At 36.1% G+C, this 22,599-nt stretch overlaps 1 protein-coding gene across 1 annotated transcript in view; it reads right to left on the reverse strand.

The window, feature by feature from the left end:
* The window catches only part of ZNF385D (zinc finger protein 385D), a 942,431-nt gene that overhangs the window by 719,631 nt on the left and 200,201 nt on the right, over nt 1-22,599 (reverse strand). Inside the window, exon 2 of the mRNA XM_067033854.1 lies at nt 17,618-17,836. Coding sequence (XP_066889955.1) covers nt 17,618-17,836 — 219 coding nt within the window. The remainder of the gene's footprint in view (nt 1-17,617; nt 17,837-22,599) is intronic.

The raw sequence follows: 22,599 nt of genomic DNA on the forward strand, positions 1-22,599 counted from the left end.
TCAAGTAAAAAAGGAGAGAAGTTCATATTCACAAGAAGAGAATTTGAAAATTAATAAAATATAGTTATTGGGCTTCCCTGGTGGCACAGTGGTTGAGAGTCCACCTGCCAATGCAGGGGACGTGGGTTCGTGCCCCGGTCCGGGAAGATCCCACATGCCGCGGAGCAGCTGGGCCCGTGAGCCATGGCCGCTGAGCCTGCGCGTCCAGAGCCTGTGCTCCGCAACGGGAGAGGCCGCAACAGTGAGAGGCCCACATACCATTAAAAAAAAAAAAAAAAAAAAAAAAATATATATATATATATATATATATATATATTTATATATAGTTATTCTATTTGTTTTTGTTTAACTAAAGTCTTAATGATCATCTCTAACTTTTTTATCACTTTGGTCCATGAAATTTTGTTTGAATTGGCTGCTTGATAGAAAATGTAAAATATCTAGAAATAAAAATACTTCCTTATTAATAAAATAACCATAACTAAAAATGCAGTGTCAGTGATATATCTATATCTATATCTATATCTATATCTGTCCTGAGCTATTACTAGAAAATGTTCTTTAAATACTAGCAACTATAACATATTTTAATTGAGTAAATATTGCATTTCATTCTTTATATATTTTCTCTACTCCTCACAACCATCATAAAATATGCTATAATTTTGTGAATCTAATGTTGAACATACAGTGACTAAGAAATTAATATGCCCAAGCCTACACAGCTTGCATGCAGACCCTTATTTGAATACAAGTCCCCCTCCCTGTCTTCAAAGCCCTGCTCTTTGAACAACCGCATCTCTCTCTTCTCACTAGACAGTCTCTTCACCTATAAAGGGAACTCAGTCCCTAGTTTTGGGTGATGGTCATAAACACAAGGCAGAATACTGTTTTGAAACACTATTCTAGGCTTCTTTTCTGGGCATATCCTCCTACCCTTAGCTCTCCTCCTATGTAGCATCCCCAGATTTATGTCTACAGGAAGAGATAGCCCGATAGGACCCAAAGAAAAACTTAATGCAATTTCTGGGTTTTGAGTTTCAGAAACTACCTTTGATTGGGTGGGGATGGAGTTTGTAGAAAAGAGCTCAGACCTGAAGAACACATATATAAGAATAAAGATGCAGTCATTTTGCATTTCAATCAGGTAATAATGATCCAGAGGGTTAGAGAGCCTAAAAACAGAATTTGGAGACGAGTGGTTTCCCAACAAGGAACTCTGTGTCTTACCCACTGACAACACTGGCCACTAAGTCCAAGTCAATATGGGAGTTGGAGGCGGATAAACCTCCAGGTAGCTGTGGATAAGAGAAAAGGAAACTTTCTTCCCCATAAAGCAGTAAGAGCATGATTTCCCTCATGTCAGCTGGAGTAAACAACAGAGAGAGTGACTGTAGATCTTAGAGCAAAATGGTGCAATGATAAAAGCCCATGCCTGAAGAGTCTGGCTACTCAGTGAAGGGAGAATGGAACAGTGACCTGCAGGACTAATGACCATGACACATACACGTGACCCAAAAAAAGGAACAGTGGGCTGCAACAAGCACAGTGAAAAAGGGAGTCCCATAAGCATTCAAGGGAAAGATTAATTAGCCTGAGGGGGGAATCATCTGGTCTACTAAAAAAGTAGGAAAGATTCATTTTTACTTATACAACTTGACCTAACACTTCTACAATGTTTCACTTAATAGAAACATACAATAATATTTAATAAATAGTTCCAGTTAGAATGATTTTATTTCCTATTACTTAATTATGCCAGCTAAAAGTACAAGCATTCCATAGATGTTCTCCATTAATGTCATTAACTTTTGTGAACCAAAGCCTACAGCACTGGGTTGAACAGAATAACACTTTTTGTATGTCTTTTCCCTTTTTCCTAAAGCTTGAGACTGAAATAAATCACGTTGAGCACCTAAAATAAAATCCACATAGTCCCCATACTATATTATGCTATTCTAGCACTATATTATTAAGGTGTAATTTACTTTTTTATGTGGTCCATTTTTATTGTCTGTCTCTTACTTGTTGAAATATAAACTCAGGAAGGCAAAGATTTTTGCCTGGCAAAAAAAGAAGTTCCCTGTAATGTTTGTTGCATAAACGAATTAGCACATTACATAGGATATTTTTTCTGATTACTTTTAGATCACATTGATTCTGACATTCTGGTTCTCCTGAGACTGTAAAGCTAAGGATCTGCGCATCTTTGAAAAAAATCTTCATATAATAATTTAGATGATTAAAACACTAGATTGCAGAGCAAATTAAAATAATACACTTCAACGATTACCTTATAAAAATAAAGTGAATGGATATGTCAGCCAATGTGTCTGGAATTTCTTCTACATTGTGAAGCATATTATCTGAAGATTTTCTTGTTATGATGTGGTTTTTTTTCAGGGGTGGTTTGTTTTTTTCAAGAGCCTGTTTTGTTTTCATTATTAATGGGAGATAAAACAGAAAAATAATAGAGTAAGCTCTTCAGATGAGACACAAATGTTGGTAACCGAAAGCTACATGCTAGTTGTTAGTGAATTTTATATTGCATTTAGGGCTATAGTTATAACCTTATAAGCCATATAAAGGTTTAGTACTAAATATTCCTGCTGCCATTCTATGAATGTTTGTAATTAAAAAGACACCAAACAACTTCGAACAAACAAAAGAATATAGCCAAAGTATTAAAATCAGTGAACTTTAAAAACAAATAGCTGTTGCCCTTGCCTTCCCAAATCGAATTCCTTATCTTTTGGTAAAGAAGATTTCAGTTTTTCTTGGAAAGCCACCCTTTCTCCCACTAGGCGTGTGACCCACACTTGGCTTATCAGAGTAGGACATATGGTTCCTGGCCACAGGGACTGACCATAACCCAGTTGGTCTGATGAATGTTATCCTGAACACTTTGCTGTGATAACTAGGAAAAACATACTTCTTTTGCTGACCGCAGAGTTGGGGAAATGAAAGCCTAGAGCTCCTGGTAAAAATGGTGTCAATACAGAGGAAAGTTCACCTGAGGAGTAGGGATTCGGAAATGGAAAGTGTATGGTAATACTGTATGCTAAGTACCACCTCTCATTCTATTAATACAACACTCTGAAAAAGATAACCTTAAACACATTGCACAGTTGAGGAAACTGAGGCTAAATAAGGACTAAGTATTGTGAGCAAAATATCATAGAGTTAGTAAGTAGTGGAACCAGGACAGTCTGACAACAGAGGCCATGCTATTAAACATGGCTCTGCTTAAAGCCAGGCATAGTCCACTCTCTGACCTCCACCCACGACTTTTCATTAATGAGCCAATAAACTCAATTTTTGTTAATTCAGTTTGATTTTTTTTTTGACATTTGCCACTAAAAGTTCTGCTAATACAGCTCCATACTGACAAGAACAATAATGAGTATACTGAGGTAGCAGAGGGCTACTCTGCTAATTGTCCCCCCTGCCTCCTCCCAAAAAATTAACTTTGGATAGATGCTGTGTGTGTGTTTTAATAAAAAGAAAACTTCTTTAAAGTTATTGCTCTCATAGGGAATGTAATTTTATTCGGAATCCATATTTCCTATCGTCTTTAAAAAACTTTTTAATATATGATTATTCTTTAAAATGCTACAGTGTCACTGTTAGGATATCTCATAAAATGAAGTTAACTATTTTCAAATAATATGTCTTTTATAAGTTCGCCATTCTAAGATAAACTCAGATCGACAACAATGAAACTAAAAAAGGCTGTTATTGAGAGTAAACTAATGTTTACACTAATAGCAAACAAACTAGTTATTCAAGTACTCTTAATAAGAGTTTTGGATGGAAATTTTGAAGGGGTCAGGATGTGATATATCTTGATAAAATTATTTTTCTATTTTGTGGAATAATCTGAAATTTAAAACCAATGCTACCTACTTGCAGAGTGTGCATTTATAACTAAAAAATCCTTCTAAGTGATAAATATTAAAATCTAAACATATAAGAGGACAGCAGGCAATAAAATGTTTCCATGTTCAAAAATTAATTTTCTTAGCAAAAGTTCAAATTATTTTGAAACCCCAAAATGAGCCAAATCCTGCCCACAAGGTATACAAAACTAGGCTACGACCTGATGTTCTCAGATGCACTTTTAAAATCCATTATGGGCCAAAGAGCCCTTTTTGAGTTTGCAAAGATTATGTGATTTTCCCATAGAAATTTTTTGAAAAGGAGATTTTATTCTTGGCCCATACAAGAGCTCAGTTAATGTTTATTATCCTTTAAATTTCTGTAATACCTCAGAGGGTCTTGATAATTATAATTTTCCAGGTAACTGCACTCAGGAAGTATTTCTTCCACAGTGAGAGAGTAAGTAAGGATTGACTCTAGAACCTACTACCCATTTTCTCTAGTCTTGCATTTGCCATAGAATTCAGTGATAAATGAGGCTTTTGGCTATAGTAACTAGGAAGAGACATTCTCTTTTACTGAGTGAGAAGTTGGGAAAATGGAAGGCCAAAGCTGCTGGCAATGGTGGCTTCAAGACAGAAGAAGGCTGACCCGAGGAATGGGCTTTAAAAAACAATGTTTCTAAAAAAAAAAAAAAAAAAAAAACACAATGTTTCTGAGGCTGACCCTGAGGAAATATTTCATTTCTGTGATCATTGGGTTTAGGACTGCTTATTATAAAAATGTAGTTTGATTATAGCTTACTCTTATGATTCAATACCACTTTAGACTAAGAGGTGCATGAATAGAATTCCAATTGTGTAAAATCTGTGTAACAACCTTAATATAAAACCATACAATTCAAGGAAGCTCTAATGAGTTAAAATGTGTGCTTTTAAAATTTCTCTTCAGCCATGCATGACGGAGAGATCAGATCCAATTAACTACAAATTCACCAACCCTAAAAGAGTAGCGTGAGAAGCAGTGAAAAGTCTTATGCTTAAATGGGTTCTACTTAGGTAAGTTCTGTTACTTCTCATCTATCATACTACACGTTTAAACTTAACTGCACTACTTAAAGGACAGAACGTTCCTTAAAGTGGAGACCACATTTTCAGTAATTTCTCGGAAAACCCTCCAAACTGCAGAAGGATGGGCTGACCACAATTAAACATAATGTAATTATTGAAAAATCTACCGTAGCGGCATCCTTGTGGCTACACTCCAAGAATCTATGCATATGAGTCAACGATTAAAACTAAGTTTAGGGCTTCCCTGGTGGCGCAGTGGTTGAGAGTCCGCCTGCCGATGCAGGGGATATGGGTTCGTGCCCCGGTCCGGGAGGATCCCACATGCCGCGGAGTGGCTGGGCCCGTGAGCCATGGCCGCTGAGCCTGCGCGTCCGGAGCCTGTGCCCCGCAACGGGGGAGGCCACAGCAGTGAGAGGCCCGCGTACCACAAAAAAAAAAAAAAAAAAAAAAACTAAGTTTAGCTTCAAAAAAGAAGCTGCTTTAATTTTCAAAATAAAATTAAAGTGAAAGGTTTGCTAAGCAAAGCAAGAGCATGGACTCTTCTAGGTGACTCTGCAAAGTAAGATCTACATGGTGGAGGTTATATACGGCTTGCTTAATGCATTTGTCTCATTTTATCTAGTCCAACAGTACTATTTGTCTCCCTCTGAAGGTATGTAGTTAATAGAAAATGACCAGAAAACTTTAGGAATGTATGGCTACTTTCCAAACTCTCTTTTCTGAGAACTGTTGAATGGCTTCCTAAAAACAGATGAACAAAAGCTACAATTCAAGGGAGTAAAGCACATGAACTCCAGAGTCCCAATTTGCTATCCACCTTCTGTCCTTTGGCCTTTCTATGAACACTCATACTTCTGTTTCAGATGACTTTGAGGGCTGCAAACAATGTCAAGCAGAAGTAAAAGGGGCCATGGACCAGATCGTTGCTATTCACACTGTGATCATATGACCAATAGCAACGTCATTACCTAAGAGCTGATTATAAGTGGTTAACCACAGGCCCTTCTCAGTTCCCATGGGATTTGTATGCAGGTCAAAAGGTGAGGGGGTCCCTGAACTATTTTTCTAAGGTCACCATAAATTCTAAAAGTCTCTATATGATAGTTTCCCAACCTTGGCTTCTCTTCCAGCTGATTATAGTGTGTGACAAGACTAACTTAGTAAGAGCTACATCTTATTTTATTGAAGGTCCACTGCCTGTGTGCACTAAACACATTGCCTACATTATTTAATCTTAAAATTATTGCTTCTGAGATGGTATTTATTACACAGGGCAGCAATTCTCAAACTCAGCCTGTAACAGAAGCGCCTGAAGGACTCTTTAAGACACAGATTGCTTGGCCTACTGTCAGCATTTCTGGATCAAGAAACTCGGGAGACGCTCCCACGAATTGGATTTTACCAAGTATGCAGGTGATGCTGATTGGAAACACTAACAGAGAGGCCCCCAAATACAAGTGTCTGTTAATTCAGCCACCGGGGCCCATATCTCAGATGCAGGCGAATTCTTCATGCTCTTTTACAACTTTTTGATGGAACCTAGGGGTTCGGTCTGTGGTCCTGTCCTCCCCACAGTGGTCACTGCCCATTTTCTCCTCCTCTTTAAGGCCACATATAAAAGACAACACACCTGCCCCACTTCTCCTCCTCCTTGCTGTCCCTAAGTCTTACATCTTTTGGCTTTGATGGCATCAGAGCAGAGTACTGCAGTGATGGGTAATTGATGTGTAAGAAACATTCCAGAAATCTCACACATCCTCACAGTGTATTTCCTTGACTTTCAGTCTAGGTTTTAATATGGAATTAAATTCCTATTAAATGCTTGGAGCCCTTTATGTTCCAATAACTCAGAGTCACTTCAGAGGAAAAAAAATACTAATTAAAATTCACATCTTTGTATGAAAAAGAGATTGGTGAAATCCTTTCACCTATATTGCCTCATTTGCTTCTTTCAAGAAGCTTATTGAATAGGCAAGGTAAATAAAATAATGTCACAAATAATTAGAATGAACGGGAAAGAAAGTAGCAACAGCAAAATAAGTCTTAGTTTAAGAAGATCTTCCTTATAGAACAGCAATATTTCCATCTGTCCCTACCAGTTCAAACAGGGCCTTATACACGTCTCAAAGCTACACAGTAATTGTTAGTTATTTGTGTTTTTGTGTATTATATACACATATATACATACATCGTTTTATTGCTTTATTTACATAAACATTCCTCAGTAGGAAAGACTTACAGTCGTACCAGATTTTACTTAAAGAAATCAAGTGTTAGATGCTTGGAATAACATCCCCAGAAATACAAATAGGTAAAATTTTTTTTCTTAAGTCAACAGTTAATAGTAAGAATTCATGCTTACTTTTCTTCTCCTCTAGGTTATGAATAGAAATTCTTTCCATAGAAGACATACTTTCAAGTATTAGGCATTGAGTATTAAGTAAAAGATAAATATTTTTAATTTCTTCCTTCAGGCCACTAACCCAGTTAGTCTGATAACATGTTTAAATACAGAAGGATAGGGACAGTGGTGAAGACATGGCTTAACAAGCTTGCTGTGAACCCAAATATTAGTTTTGAAAATATATTTAATATTCTAAGAGGAGCATCCAGAATAAAACATAAATAAATATAACTAGTGGAGGCTTTAGCTTCATCTGAGTGGCACTCATGTGAAAATGCAGACCTATCTGATCATGTGTAAAGTGCATCTGGGGCTGGGTCCCTTGGGAGACAATCTCACTGAATACTGAGCCTCCCGGGAAAGCTTATCTTCCAGGAGCTAAAGTTAGCCATCTGGGAGCACTGAAGGGAAAGAGTGACTCCAAGTTTACATCTATTTATGCTGTGTATCCACTAACAAAATTTAGTTACAGTTACTTTTAACACTTTTGTCTTTTAACGTTTAAACTAGAATTAAAAGTGATTACCCACCCCTGTTAAGGTAATACAGTCTATCCTGGTTTTGTCTATATATTAACGTTACCAATGAGTTTCGTCCTTTCTTACCCTCTCATGTTGCTGATTTAGCATCTTTTTGATCAAACGTGGAGAGCTCTCTTTAGCATTTCTTGTCAGGCAGTTCTAGTGCTGATGAACTCCCTCTGCTTTTATTTGTCTGAGAATGCCTTTATCTCCTCTTCATTTGTGAAGGATACATGTTCCACGTTTAGTGGCTTGGTTGGCAGGTTTTTTTTCCTTTTAGCACTTTGAATATATCATCCCACGCCCTTCTGGCCTTCCAGGTTTCTGCTGAAACCACGTATATAACAAATCACTTTTGCTGCTTTCAATATTCTCTCTTTAACTTTTAACAATTTGATTCTAATGGGTTTCTATGTGGGTCTCTTCAGAGTCATCTACCTTCTGATGCAGCAATTCCACCTCTGCATATATACCCAAAGGAAATGAAATCAGCATCTCAAACAAATATCTACACTCCCATGTTCACTGCAGCATTTTTCTTAAGAGCCAAGGTATAGAAACATACTAAGTGTCTGTCTACAGATGAATGGATAAAGATGTGGCCTCGTGTGTGTGTGTGTGTGTGTGTGTGTGTGTGTCTGTGTGTGTATGTACAAGTTGACTCTTGAACAACATGGGTTTGAACTGAGCAGGTCCACTTATATGTGGATGTTCTTTTCAATAAATACATACTATGGTACTACCAGATCCACAGTTGGTTGAATCCGTGGATGTGGAATCATGGATATGGAGGGTTATACAAGGATTTTAGTTATTTAGTTAGGATTTTCAACTGCGTGGGAGGTCAGCACCCCTAACACCTGCATGTTAGAAGGATCAACTCTGTGTGTGTGTGTGTGTCCTTTACCTCTTATTCATTGATGCATTCACACATTCCTCTGTATTGCTATACTTCTATTGAGTCACTGAAATAAAATCTTGAAATAAAACCATATGTGTGGACTTCCCTGGTGGTGCAGTAGTTAAGAATCTGCCTGCCAACGCAGGGGACACGGGTTGGAGCCCTGGTCCGGGAAGATCCCACATGCTGTGGAGCAACTAAGCCCGTGCACTACAACTACTGAGCCTGCGCTCTACAGCCCGCGAGCCACAACTACTGAAGCCTGTGTGCCTAGAGCCCTTGCTCCACAACAAGAGGAGCTACTGCAGTGAGAAGCCCACACACCAAAACAAAGAGTTAGGCCCCCACTCGCAGCAACTAGAGAAAGCCTGCGTGCAGCAAGGAAGACCCAACACAGCCAAAGAAATAAATAAATTTAAATCAACTATACTAAAAAAAAAAAAAAAAGTCTTTTTTCAGTACCTGTTTTCTCTCAAGTAAAATCTTGAATTGAAATTTATGTTCATGTGCTTTCTCCTCCCAAGGTTGGCAAATTTTAAGTAACTAGTTAATATGTCTTGGTCATATCTCTGACTTCAGCACTGTACCTGATACAAGTGGTTGCAAGTGAGCAGTGCATACAGAAATATGTCTTTTGTCCTTCTACCTGCATGATTGTATCTTCCTCAACCTGGATATAATCTTGGCACTCATTTTAGTCCCCAAGAAGGACTCTAAGCTCACATAAAATGTCAGTAAGCAAAGTTGTCTTTACTGAAGATTCCACAGGTGAGATGTAAGAGGGAATTACAGCACACATTATTACAAAGGTAACAAATTTAAAATTCATATTAGACATATCTATTTCCTCTACCTCTCTTATCCTCGACCCCCATCAAACAATTCACTTTCTGACCTTTCTGGCTTGTAGTCCCCAGAATAATTTACTCTTCACTTTCCTAGATTTAGGCTGGGCAGGTCAGTTATATCCCAGCTTCTAACTGCAAATCAACGTATGTAAATTCATCAGGATGTTCATCAAACAGTGAGCCTTACATTTAAGGCTACCTCAGATCAACCTTAGAGATATTCTGAAATTTTGTTGGAAACCTAAGTGATAGGGCTCTTTTTTCCTACTTCTGTGAGTTTCCTTATTTGTGTTTAGATTTCATGTTTTCCACATTTTCATCCCATTTCCTTTTTATCTTCCAGAAATTCCTCACCATTTTACTCTTCTCAAGTGTGCAATGCTGCTATGGATTTATTTACTTTTGTTCTCAAATTTCTTGTGTCACATCATTGCTTTTGAAAACAGAAGAGATACATGTATCTGGGCTGCAATTTTTGAAAATTACTTTCTTATCCCTTATTTAAAGACTTAAAATTAACATTTTAAAGGTCTACTTAACGATTAATCTATTGTACCGTCTTAAACACACACACACACACACACACACACACACACACAGAGGCTCATACCACTGCTTAGTGTTTTTGAGAATCATGCAAAAAAAAGATGAAGTGTGACATACCTGGGGTGGAACTGTAGAAACTGTGAAGTCAATTTAAATAGAATTTGCCTCCAAATGCAAAATAACTTTTAAGGAAAGGGGAATTCACACCTGAAAGAATCCCGTCTTTATTACCTACTAGCTCTGTCACCATGGGCAAATTACTTTTAGGGGAAATATAAAGGAAACAGAACAAAAGTGAAAAAAACATACTTTCAAACCTGGAAAAGTGGGGAAAATGTTTATTTTTCTAAGATTGGAGGGTAGGGAAACACTAGGACTGGAAGATGCTTCTGCTGGCAATGGTTAGTGACTGAAAGAGGAAAAAGGTAAGGAAAGAAGAGGTAGTTCTACCCATGCTAAACATCTGAAGTTCAGATGGACCAAAAAAATTTATTCTCCACTCCCAGTTTATACCACCACTGCTATAAGCCCCCAATTCCCGCAATTCTTCAAACGCTCCCAAATATATACCCCCATATACACACAGAGAATCACAAATTGAAATCTCTTCTATCTCAAATAAATTCTGTCCTCTACCTAAATGCATGCATTTAATTCATCCTTTTTTCTCTTCAAGTTTCCCTTAATGGTCATTTCATCTAATTTGTCATGGATAACAGTGCTTATGAACAACTAGAGTACACTTATCTTGGGCACAGTGGCATGACCTCCTGACAGGGGCCAGCCTAGATTATCAACCTAAGTTTGTAAAACCTCACCATTATCCCAGTAAAGAGGGGTTTCTTCAGGACACAGATTGCATAAAGAAATCTCTGTGTTGAAAAAGATGTTGTCCTTCAATGGAATTAATATTAAGTCCAGGTGAAACAAGTAGCTAATGACTAGAAATCTATCCCTTATGGAAAAATCAATGTGTTTTCTCTTCAGGGAGAAAAAAAAAAATCAGTAACCAAAGCCAGAGACCTACTCAAAATTTGAACATAGTAAATCAGCATTTGTTCCTTTTCCCCATATTTTTATCCCTCAGTGATAAAAAGAAACTTAGAAGACTCAAACAAGAACAAAATAACTTATTACATAATGTTGGGCAATTTAACATCAGCATTTTTAAATTTTCTCCCCTTGGCTGAACCTTCTAAAGGGTATGGTTGATAAGAGAGAAGTATGAGCAAAGCAATATTCCTTATTGCATGTCATATACTAATATAGATAAGATATCATTAAGAAAGCAGTTTTCATTGTTAAATAAAATGATCTCAAAAGGGAATACTAAGAATCCACAAATGTACTGGCAAATTCTAATTACTTTATTGACATTCTACAAAAGCATGAATAGTACTTGGAGATTAAAAGATGAGACAAAATTATATGTAAATGAGAAATTTACATATATTATATATGTGTGTGTGTGTGTATATATATATATATCTCAAGGCTTGAAGTATCAGAAAATTCTATGAAGCTATTTTATTTTTATTAACTACCAATGTTGCAGGAGAAGGAACATCTTGTAAATTGAAAGTCTACTGACACTTTTAACCTCATCTGGGATAATCAATGGAAAGAGCAAAGAGAATAGATCAGTGGAAGCTAGAAAGTAAAATTTCATTTAGCTTCTCTGTTAAATAAAAGAAAATGTAATGCTAAGAGGAAAGATAAGGGCAACAATACTAGATTTATGTGCTACAGAAAAATGAGCACCGAAAGAGTCTAGAATACTGTTAAGATAAAACTGAATTATCTGATAGCCGTTTCAGCGCAATAAAACTAGAAAACCAGGCTTAATAAAATAACGCAAATATGACAAAGACAGTGTGTATAAAGTAAAGCTGCCACAATAGGTCAACTTGTTACTCGATACTTCAACAGGCATTAATCGGAGCTTAACCATGGTGAGCACTGAAATTGAATTAAATTAGTTGGCCATAGAAGCTTTAAATACCCTGAAAGTTGTACCCTTTGTAACATGTATTCCAAAATGCTCTTATGAATCAAAGAAGCATTCTTACTCTTATATTCAAATTTCTGTCTTCTGATAAAACCCCTCATGATACTTGATTTTAACATTTCATTTTATACTTCATGATAATATTAAGGTTTTTCCACTGTAGAATATATCACATAGTTGGAAAGCAAAATGACAAATGTCAGTAAAATCCCAACACTCAGCTAGAAATCTCAACTGCATTATTAATTTATTTACAGTAATATAAAAATATGCAGTCATAAAAAGATGACCATCTATAAACACTATTATGCTATACTGCATGTAATACTGTACATATATCGTTTATTCATATCTATTTGCATACCTGGTAGAATGGTGACAAAAAGATTAGAAGTAATTACCTTTGTGGGATTCTTGATGATTTTTGTTTTATTTTTGTACATTTATGTACAGCTCAGAGAGGACATTATTATCATCAGAAAATAATCATTATATGCAAAACTTATATTCCTCATAAATATAAAAATAAAGACTTTCTCCAAAGAGAAAGTTAGTAAGTCATGCAGTTTGTACTGGAATTTCTTTTGTTTATAGTTTTCATGAAAGGGTAAAGCATGGAATCTCTGGAATATGATAAATTCTACACATTTAAGCAACTTTTAATTATGGAATACACTGCTGCCACTTCTGTATCTCACCTCATCTTCAAAAAGTGCACTAACATAAACATACATGTATTTCTGGAATAACAGAAAATACAGTGATAAATTACACTGCGCAAAATGTCCTCAGCAGTTATGTTGGTAAAGAAAATTTAAGGAAACATCAGTTTTATTGTAATAATGTAAGTTAAGTGCTTAAAAATGACATAAAGTCAATCGCATAAGAAAATACCCAAATAAATGGCATAATTTTGTTGACAGTAGAATGTAAGTCTGCCCTGGAGATCAGTATATTGTTGCTAATGTAGACATGGGAAACTTTACAAATACACGGAGTTACTATTTGGCAAGTATCTTAGTCCCTTTGATTCTTGGCTAATTTATTTGTGAAAGAGATGCAGTAACAGTTGCTTTGCAGAATTGTTGATTGGGGTTCAATAAATGATGTATATAAAATACCTGGAACAATAAATACTAGTTCTCTTTTTGTTCCCTTGGCATTTTTGATGATAAAGCTTAAATATAGGCATTAAATGGAAACTACTTATGGGGGAAAGTATTAAATGTTGTTGCTTTTGCACAATGAAACATATTATGCATATTACTTATGAATATATAGGAAGTATTGGTGATGTCTTAGGTGGACTCCCAGCAGGCAGACTCTGAGAGAAAGATTTTGGGGGCAAGTGGTGGATTAGGGATCAGGAACAGAGTGAGAGGCAGGAGGAAAGTGAACCTGGTGGAGGGTGGGCTGGACTTGATAGAATTGCAACTCTGGCATCAGCAAATCTGGAGCTGGAACGGCCTTTTGAGGCAACAAGCTGGGAGGTTTTGCTCCAGTAAGGGAGCAAATTCAGGAGGAATTCCGCAGGCAACACTCCCTATTGTCAGGAAGGACCTGGGTGTCACGGGACGGCACACATGCAGGTGGTGGACACGTGTCCTAAGTAACTTTACCTCTGCCAAGAGGGCAGCAACTGTCAAAAACTGAAGTTAAATCTCACCTGTGGGAACCATGGCCTCCTAATTAACTAGCACACATGACTTACTTTTTCACTGTGATCTTCAGAAGATCATTTTCCCTAGATGACATGAGAAATGACATGAGAAATGCCACATTTTGCTCAGAAATACAGAAACTGTATTTTTGATAGGGTGGTGTGTCTCTTGTTCATTCTTGATCTTTGTAGCATATATGAGGATACGCCTCTAGGCATGTAATTATACAATGTTCTACAGTCATTCAGGACTGAAGTGATATTATTTTTTTCCCATGTAGACAATCTCAAAGGAATAATAATAAAAATTAGTTCCATTTCTATTTATTTATGTTATTTGTATTCCTCAAAACAAGTTATGTATAAGGTTGGAAGAATTCAGGTAAATATCTCTAGTATCTTATTCCTTTTTTGACACTACTATATGTATTTCCCATTTGAAATCTAAACTGAGGTTGTTTTCTAAAGGTAGAAGAAGTCCACAGCAGTCATATGTGTTATGTGTGCATCTTCAAGGAGAATGCTATCTCCTTCTATGTCCCATTTCATTCTCTAGATAAACTAAAAATGATACTGTTCTCAACTAAAATCTTATAGGATCCATTATTCTTGAGAATTCCTGACTTTAGCTTGGTCTCTTTGTATGTAGAGGCACTACAATTAATAAGTACATAAGGCTCAGAATTGGGTTCCTTTCTTTTTCCCAACAGGTCTGAAAAAGTACATTTTTAGAGTGGGGAGACAGAGGGATATTTAAAAGAAATAATATGTTGCTATATTAATGTAAAGTAACAACTAACTCAGTTGTGAGTGGATTGCCCATAGTTAGATCCACCTGTAGTTAGTGGTGAGGGCTCCTCTGAAGTATGATTTCAGGCCAGTGCTCCCGTTAATTCATAATCATTTTTTAAAATAAATCTATTTATTTTATTTATTTATTTATGGCTGCGTTGGGTCTTAGTTGCCGCACGCAGGCTTTCTCTATTTGCACCGAGCAGGGGCTACTCTTTCCTGTGGTGTGTGGGTTTCTCATTGCAGTGGCTTCTCTTGCTGCGGAGCTCAGTCTCTAGGTGCATGGGCTTCAGTAGTTGTGGCACATGGGCTCAGTAGTTGTGGCACACGGGCTTAGTTGCTCCACGGCATGTGGGATCTTCCCAGATCAGGGCTCAAACCCATGTCCCCTGCATTGGCAGGTGGATTCTTAACCACTGTGCCACCAGGGAAGCCCTCATTTTTAATTACTTTTATTAATTTAATGCTAATAAGAACCTTGAAAAGATAATATATGTAGAAAATGTAGCAATAAAATTTGTTAAGCACCATATTGATCAATGCATTGTTGAGAATCTGATAGAATTTTATTTTTTATATTCTCTTAAAATATTTTTTCTCCTTGAATAAAGAAAGGCTCAGTTTCTACAGAATATTAATTTGGGGGAGACAGTATACTTTAGAATACACCTATTTAATGAATAAGACCTGAGTTTGATTTCTAGTTTGACCATTTAACAGTTGGGTGACCTTCAGTACAGGATTCAATTGACATTATCCTCAATTTCCACATCTGTAAGAGGAAGATAATGGAAATATCTCTCTGGCTGTGAGGAAAAAATAAATAAGAAGATGTACATAAAGCCTTTAGTATAATGCTAGCCCACAATATGTGCACTGATGTAATTATTTTAAAATATTTGATTTGAGGAAACTCATTCCTAGTATTATGATTTGAAAGTTGTTGACCATCCTAAATTTCATCTGAGACTAGGTCTGAATTTGAATTTCTAAACCAGGCATGTCTCTTGAGTTTCTTTCTGTGACATAATCTATTGCTTCTCTGAAGAGGTTTGTAAATATCAAGGTAAGTGAAATAAAACACCAAAGCTGACACCATTAGCACCACTGAAACTGAGCAGGATCCTGTAGGGTTCCCCAGCACAAAAGTCTTTCTGTGTCCCTCATATCTTGATCACATAAAATAGGCTACATTCAGCCTCCATGACCTTCCCTGAGTTCCAAACAACAGGTTCAAACAGTTGCTAAGCGGGGAAGGGAGGGGATGCAGAGACAAGGGTGGTGCAGTCAAGAAACAACAGTGCAGCCTTAGGGCAGGGTCCTGGTTCCCCCTCAAGGGATACACGTCACAATATCTTTGAGCTGTTTTGCAGATACTGAAATCCCCACCAGGTGGGAGAAGTTAACTGTATGCTGCCCACAAGCACATAGACCCCCCAGATGGTTGGAACCAGAAGGTTGATGATGCCGACTCCTGCTTACCTCCCCACCAGTTAGAAGAATGTCCATGAGCTGATCATGCCCTCCTCTTTGAATCATTACTATAAAACCCCTCACTCCCCTCTCCAGGTCAAGACACACCGTCTTGAGGACATTAGCCCATTGTGTCCCCCTTCTCCTGGCAAAGCCATAAAGCTATTCTTTCCCACTTCACCCAAAACTGTCTCTGAGATTTAATTCGGTGTCAGGGAAAGAGGCCAGATTCTGCTTCCCCACAAACATCAACTTAAAGAAAAACAACTTGAAATTGAATCATGCTGTATTTAAGATGATTCTACTTAAATATCAATGATAGGGAAAAGATTTTCCTTAGGAGATTCAAAATAGAGACTGTGAAATCCATATTTTTAAACATGATTTAATAAGTACATTTGCCTTACTAGTTCATCTTGGGTCTACGGAATTTAGTAGTTCTTATTTACTTTCTGATGACAATCTTTATTTTTTACATCTTTTTGACTGATAAGATCCATGATTAACTATCTGACATACAAAAGAGAAACAAGGAGTCCTTTCTGTTAGAATATTCCAGTTCATTCATAGTAAAAACTACAAAGCAAGGTAGAAATAATTTCCCTGAAGCAAACTATGGAATTATATTTGTCTTCCATCTCAAATACTGGAACAGATCAAAATTCAGTCTCATTTATAAATGTCATTAAAATTTAGATAAAATATACCTTATCGATGAAACATGAAACATCCAACCAGACTATAATATTGTAACTCTGGAGTTGCTATTGTTTCAGCTCCCCTATGTCCTGCGGCAGAATTCCACCCTTCCCTCCCTCACCACTCCGTGCTTTTTCTAATAACCTTCCATTCTTTTCCAAAAGTATATGTGTGCTATTTAAAAAATATGCTTACTCCTAAATTCAACTTATACTTTTAAAAAGCAGTCTAAAGTGATTAAGCAAACCATTAATTTTCACCAGCAAATTTAAACAATCTGTACATACTAATAGATCATATTTTATTGGTTAAAACACCTACCTGAAAAGATAGGTATTTTTTAAAAATCAATTGCAGTCTTACTAACCAACTGAAGCCAAAACATGCACAAAACAAACTAACCAACTGAAGCCCAAACATGCACAAAACAAACAAACTAACCAATTGAAGCCCAACATGCACAAAACAAACATAAAAGGCATTGTTTTATATAAAATGTAAAAGAAAGTCCATTTCCAAATAACTATGTTAAAGTCAATCATCAAGAAAACCTAATGTCAACTTTTTCAAATTATAATAAATGTCCTGGTGGGTCCTGATCACAATCCTAATAAATTTAAGCATAGACAACAAATAAATTTCCCCTTCTCTCTCAAAAAGCTGTGAGATATTCTTTATTTTAACCTACTAAGCTTTTATTTAATGTTTTTCCTGGTTTTAAAAATAGAGATGACTCTATTCTTTTATTTCCCCATCTGCAGGTACACAAATAACTTGATGATGTAAAACTGAGAATATATCTTTAGAAACACTTACCATTGTCATTTTTCACCATACCATTGCTGAGTTGTTTTAATCTTTTTTGATGTGATTTGCCATTGTAGTGGATTTGGGCTTGTGCGGCCGAATTCAGCTGAATGTTACACACGTTGCACAAAGTGAAATTGTTATGTTTCTTTTCTCTTTCTGGTTTTTCTTCAAAGTCATCAGGTAAAAACTCAGCCTCACTCTCTCCATCTTGTGCACATGCAGAAGCTAGGGGGGCAAAGAAAGTTATGAACAAGCCAATCAAGATTCCTAGATTCCTATGAACATTTGGGTTGGAGTTTTCATCTTTTCTGGATACATGCCCAGAAATGGGATTTCAGGATAATACGGTAACTTTATTTTTTTTGTTTTTAAAGGAACCTCCATACTGTTCTCCTTAGCAGCTGCACCAATTTACACGTCCACCAACAGTGTAGGAGCACTAAATACACACACACACACACACACACACACACACACACACACACACACACACACACACAATGGAATAATATTCAGCCATAAAAAATGATAAAATACTGCCATTTTCAGCAACATGGCTGGACCTACAGATTATCATACTAAGTGAAGTAAGTCAGAGAAAGACAAGTATCATATGATATCAGTTATAAGTGAAATTTTTTTAAAAAATGATACAAATGAACTTATTTACAAAACAGAAATAAACTCACAGACATAGAAAATAATCTTATGGTTACCAAAAGGGAAAGGAGTGGGAGGGATAACTTAGGAGTTTGGCATTAACAGATACACACTACTCTATATAAAATAAACAACAAGGTCCTACTGTACAGCACAGGGAAGTATATTCAATATCTTTTGATAAACTATAACAGAAAAGAATCAGAAAAGGAACATATATATATATATATGTTATATATATCTGAATCACTTTGCTCTACACCTGAAACTAATACAACATTGTAAATCAACTGTACTTCAATAGAAAAAAATTAATAAATAAAAATTAAAAATAAATGAAAAGATTCCTTATTAAATCGAGTAGCAAATAAGCATTGTCCTAGACACTTAGAATTCAAAATTTCCACTTCGTCCCATTTTAATAGGTGGCTTTCACACTATACATTACATCTTTATATCTTTCTTGGGATACAAATGGCAAATGTTTCACTTTGCTTCTTCTATGTTAAACACTGTGTTAAATGTTGTGTTAAATGACAAATGGTTAACATGCATTACCTCATTTAACCATCATAACGATGAAAAAGGAAACAATGAATAAACTATAGTTTTTCCTGTTTCATAACTAAGGAAACTAAGGTTTAGAGTGTTTCAATAACTCACCTAGGGTCACACAACCTAATAAGTTGTACCATTGGGATCAGCATTCGGTTTTATTTATCTTCATATCACAAGCTCTTAATTATCATGCTCTTTACTAAGCATTAATGTATTAGATATTTCCCTTTTGATTTCAACAACTAAATAAAATTATCTTATTTTCATATTCCTTACCAATTAAGTAAAATCACTTACGTTTGGATGGACACATCCTACATATATAAAAAAGTTAAAATTGTTCCAGTACCTAAAAATGTATGTTTTGTACCTCAAATACATAAGAGGTTCTGAATATCCAAGATACCTTTATACTCAGGGTGCAAAAAATGTGTGACAGATCTATTATTTTGGAATACATTATTTTTGGATAAATATAAGCTTTGTATACTCAAATCTAAGAGAAATGGGCAACTGACAATTGCAGAATCTCTGACCTTGAGATGGTAATAATTAAAGCAACCATTGCAATACATATTTTACTGTTTATTTATAAATCACTTAAAAGAATACTGGCTCCTTTCTATCCTTTCTAAGATTTTTCTGTGCTTTTACTAACAGAACTCTGCATAACTTTTACAGTCTAGATATGATTTTCCATTCCAATTTTCCAGATTCTTCAAAGATCTTTTCATAGTCTTTGGAAATAATAGCAGAGGAGAGCAATCATTATTTTAACATGCATTTATTAACTGCCTACTGGGTGGCAAGCACTCTCCTTGATGCTGGAGAAAAACTGATGAGCAAGACAAGACAAGAGTGGTCCTGCCGTTACAAAACTTATTGACAGTGACGGGAAGAACATGGGCTTTGGTATCAGGCAAACGAGATAACAAATGCCAAAATAATTTTGACAATGTGTAAGGAGTAGTTTGTCAGTAAATGATGAAAGAAAATCTAACTACTGACTCAAGCTAAACACCTAATACTTGAATCTCTTAATGGATATTGAAGTATCCAATTTTTAAAGAGAGTAAAAGCTTTTAAGTATATAATTCATGCTTTTTGGTAGACTAATTTATTTAAAATACACTAACCTCTTTTTAAAAAGGAAACTTTATCTTTCTTACTCAGGTGGCCGTTATTAGAATAACATTAAATACACAATTTGAGTGGTTATATTTAAATGAAAATTTAGGGACTTCCCTGGTGGCGCAGTAGTTAAGAATCACCTGCCAGTTCAGGGGACACGGGTTCGACCCCTGGTCCAGGAAGATCCCACATGCCACGGAGCAACTAAGCCCGTGCACCACAACTACTGAGCCTGTGCTCTAGAGCCCATGAGCCACAACTACTGAGCCTGCGAGCCACAACTGCTGAAGCCCACGCGCTTAGAGCCCGTGCTCCACAACAAGAGAAGCCACTGCAACGAGAAGCCCGTGCACTGCAACAAGGAGTAGCGCCCACTTGCCGCAACTAGAGAAAGCTGGCATGCAGCAACGAAGACCCAACACAGCCCAAAAAATAAAGAAAGAAAGAAAGAAAAGAAAATTTAGAGGCTTTGTAAAATTATCACATAATTTTAGTCAAAGGAAACTATATAACTGTATTTATTAGCTTTTTTATTTCATATAAATAAAGCAATTTAGGTATTTACTACAGGTTGTATTCAGAATGTTTCAAAACTTCTTTTTTTCTAGAGTTAATCTGTATTTTTAAAATCTTTTATCTCAAATATAATTAAGTAATGAAAATGATTAAATGAAGGTGCATTTAATCACTGTGATGTTCTATAGGCAATAAAAACAGATAGGGAAAATTATATAACGAAATTATTTCTATACAAGTGAAAAACAAACACAAGATGTAAATTTACATATAATATGTTTACTACTATGTAAAACACAAATAAGAACTTAGGAAAAATATTAGTAGTCATTGATTCTGAATGATGAGATTAGAGTTGGCTTCTTTCCCCTTCATTTCTTCCATATTTTCAAAATTGTACCTAATGACCACTTATTACATTTATTATGAAAAAATAAATGAATATATTTGAAAGAAATAAGCCAAAAAAAGAGCTTGTACTAACCTACTGAATGCAGGGTTTATGTTTATCAGAACTAGGTCAAACTACACAGACAATTCCAGTACACAAGTCCTTGTGACACAACATTTTTGAGAAATATATGCATAAGTTTGGAGAGAAATAGTTTCTTCCTTGATTATTTCCATCTTGACCTATAAAATAAGAATGCTGGCCAATGATTTAGCAGGGAAAATGCTGGAGAAGAAATTTCTTTCCTGCTATAAGATTTATTTGCTTACATGTGAGGAGTTCCCTTATCACAAAAGAAAGTGACAACTATACCACCTGAGTCAAAATTAATTTTGCACTGGGAGGGGGAGGGGCAAGGATAAAAACTCTTAAAGGAAAAAGGGAATTTCAAATTAACTCTTGTAACCGGGGTGTGACATCACAAAACATGTACAGACTGTGAAAGAAAACTGCCGTTATTTCAAATGGTACTCTCTGAAATAGGAAGCTATATGATTGAGTAATTTCTACTCTTTTACTCCTAATATGGTAAAAGTATCATTTAAATGCTGGAAGGGAAATTTTGTTCATTTAAGATGCATTGAGGAAAAACTTTAGAGGTCACCATCCACAGGCTCTTGGCAACTGGATTGAAACCCAAAATATTTTATCAATTTATCTTTTTTTTTTCCCCCACCTAACCTGCATGTCCAGAACCACTAAAATGCTATGAAAGTCTGTTGCTTCACACAAAAATGTGTATCCACACTGCATCATGTAAAAGGTTTAAGGACTAGGATTACCACAGGAATGATTACTGTAGGAATCAGGTATTTGTTTGTATATATTTTTTTATTTTGTAGATGTGGAACTGAATTTGCTCCTACGGATTCATAGAAATAATTAAAAGGTGGCATACATCGAGAACTTATCTTTGATAATCCATATTAAACAATGTACCTGAGCATAACTTGAGAAAAATAAAACTGGAAACAATATTTTCTTTCCCTAGGAGGCAACATGCTTGCTGAATTTGATTTCTAGTGCATTGTTTTAACCCACTTTAGAGCCTTCTGAGATAAAAACTGAAAGATCATCACTTGTACCAAAGCACCAGCTTTTGGTATGAAGATTGTCCTAAAAAGTGCTGACCTTCAAGTCCATTCTCTATGTCTACCTCTTTATTCCTGCCCTGCAACTAGGTTTATCAGTACCATTTTTAAATTTTTTTTTAGATTCCATATATATGCATTAGCATACGGTATTTGTTTTTCTCTTTCTGACTTACTTCACTCTGTATGACAGACTCTAGGTCCATCCACCTCACTACAAATAACTCAATTTCATTCCTTTTTATGGCTGAGTAGTATTCCATTGTATATATGTGTCACATCTTCTTTATTCATCTGTCAATGGATATTTATGTTGGTTCCATGTCCTGGCTATTGTAAATAGTGCTGCAATGGGGTGGGAGGGGGAAGCTGGGGTGAAGTGAGAGTAGCATCGACATATATACACTACTGAATGTAAAACAGTTGGCTGGTGGGAAGCAGCAGCATAGCACAGGGAGATCAGCTCGGTGCTTTGCGATGACTTAGAGGGATGGGATAGGAAGGGAGGCTCAAGAGGGAGGGGATATGGGGATATATATATACATATAAATGATGCACTGTGTTGTACAGCAGAAACTAAT

Source organism: Kogia breviceps, chromosome 5 (assembly GCF_026419965.1).
Source record: "Kogia breviceps isolate mKogBre1 chromosome 5, mKogBre1 haplotype 1, whole genome shotgun sequence".
NCBI lineage: Eukaryota > Metazoa > Chordata > Mammalia > Artiodactyla > Physeteridae > Kogia > Kogia breviceps.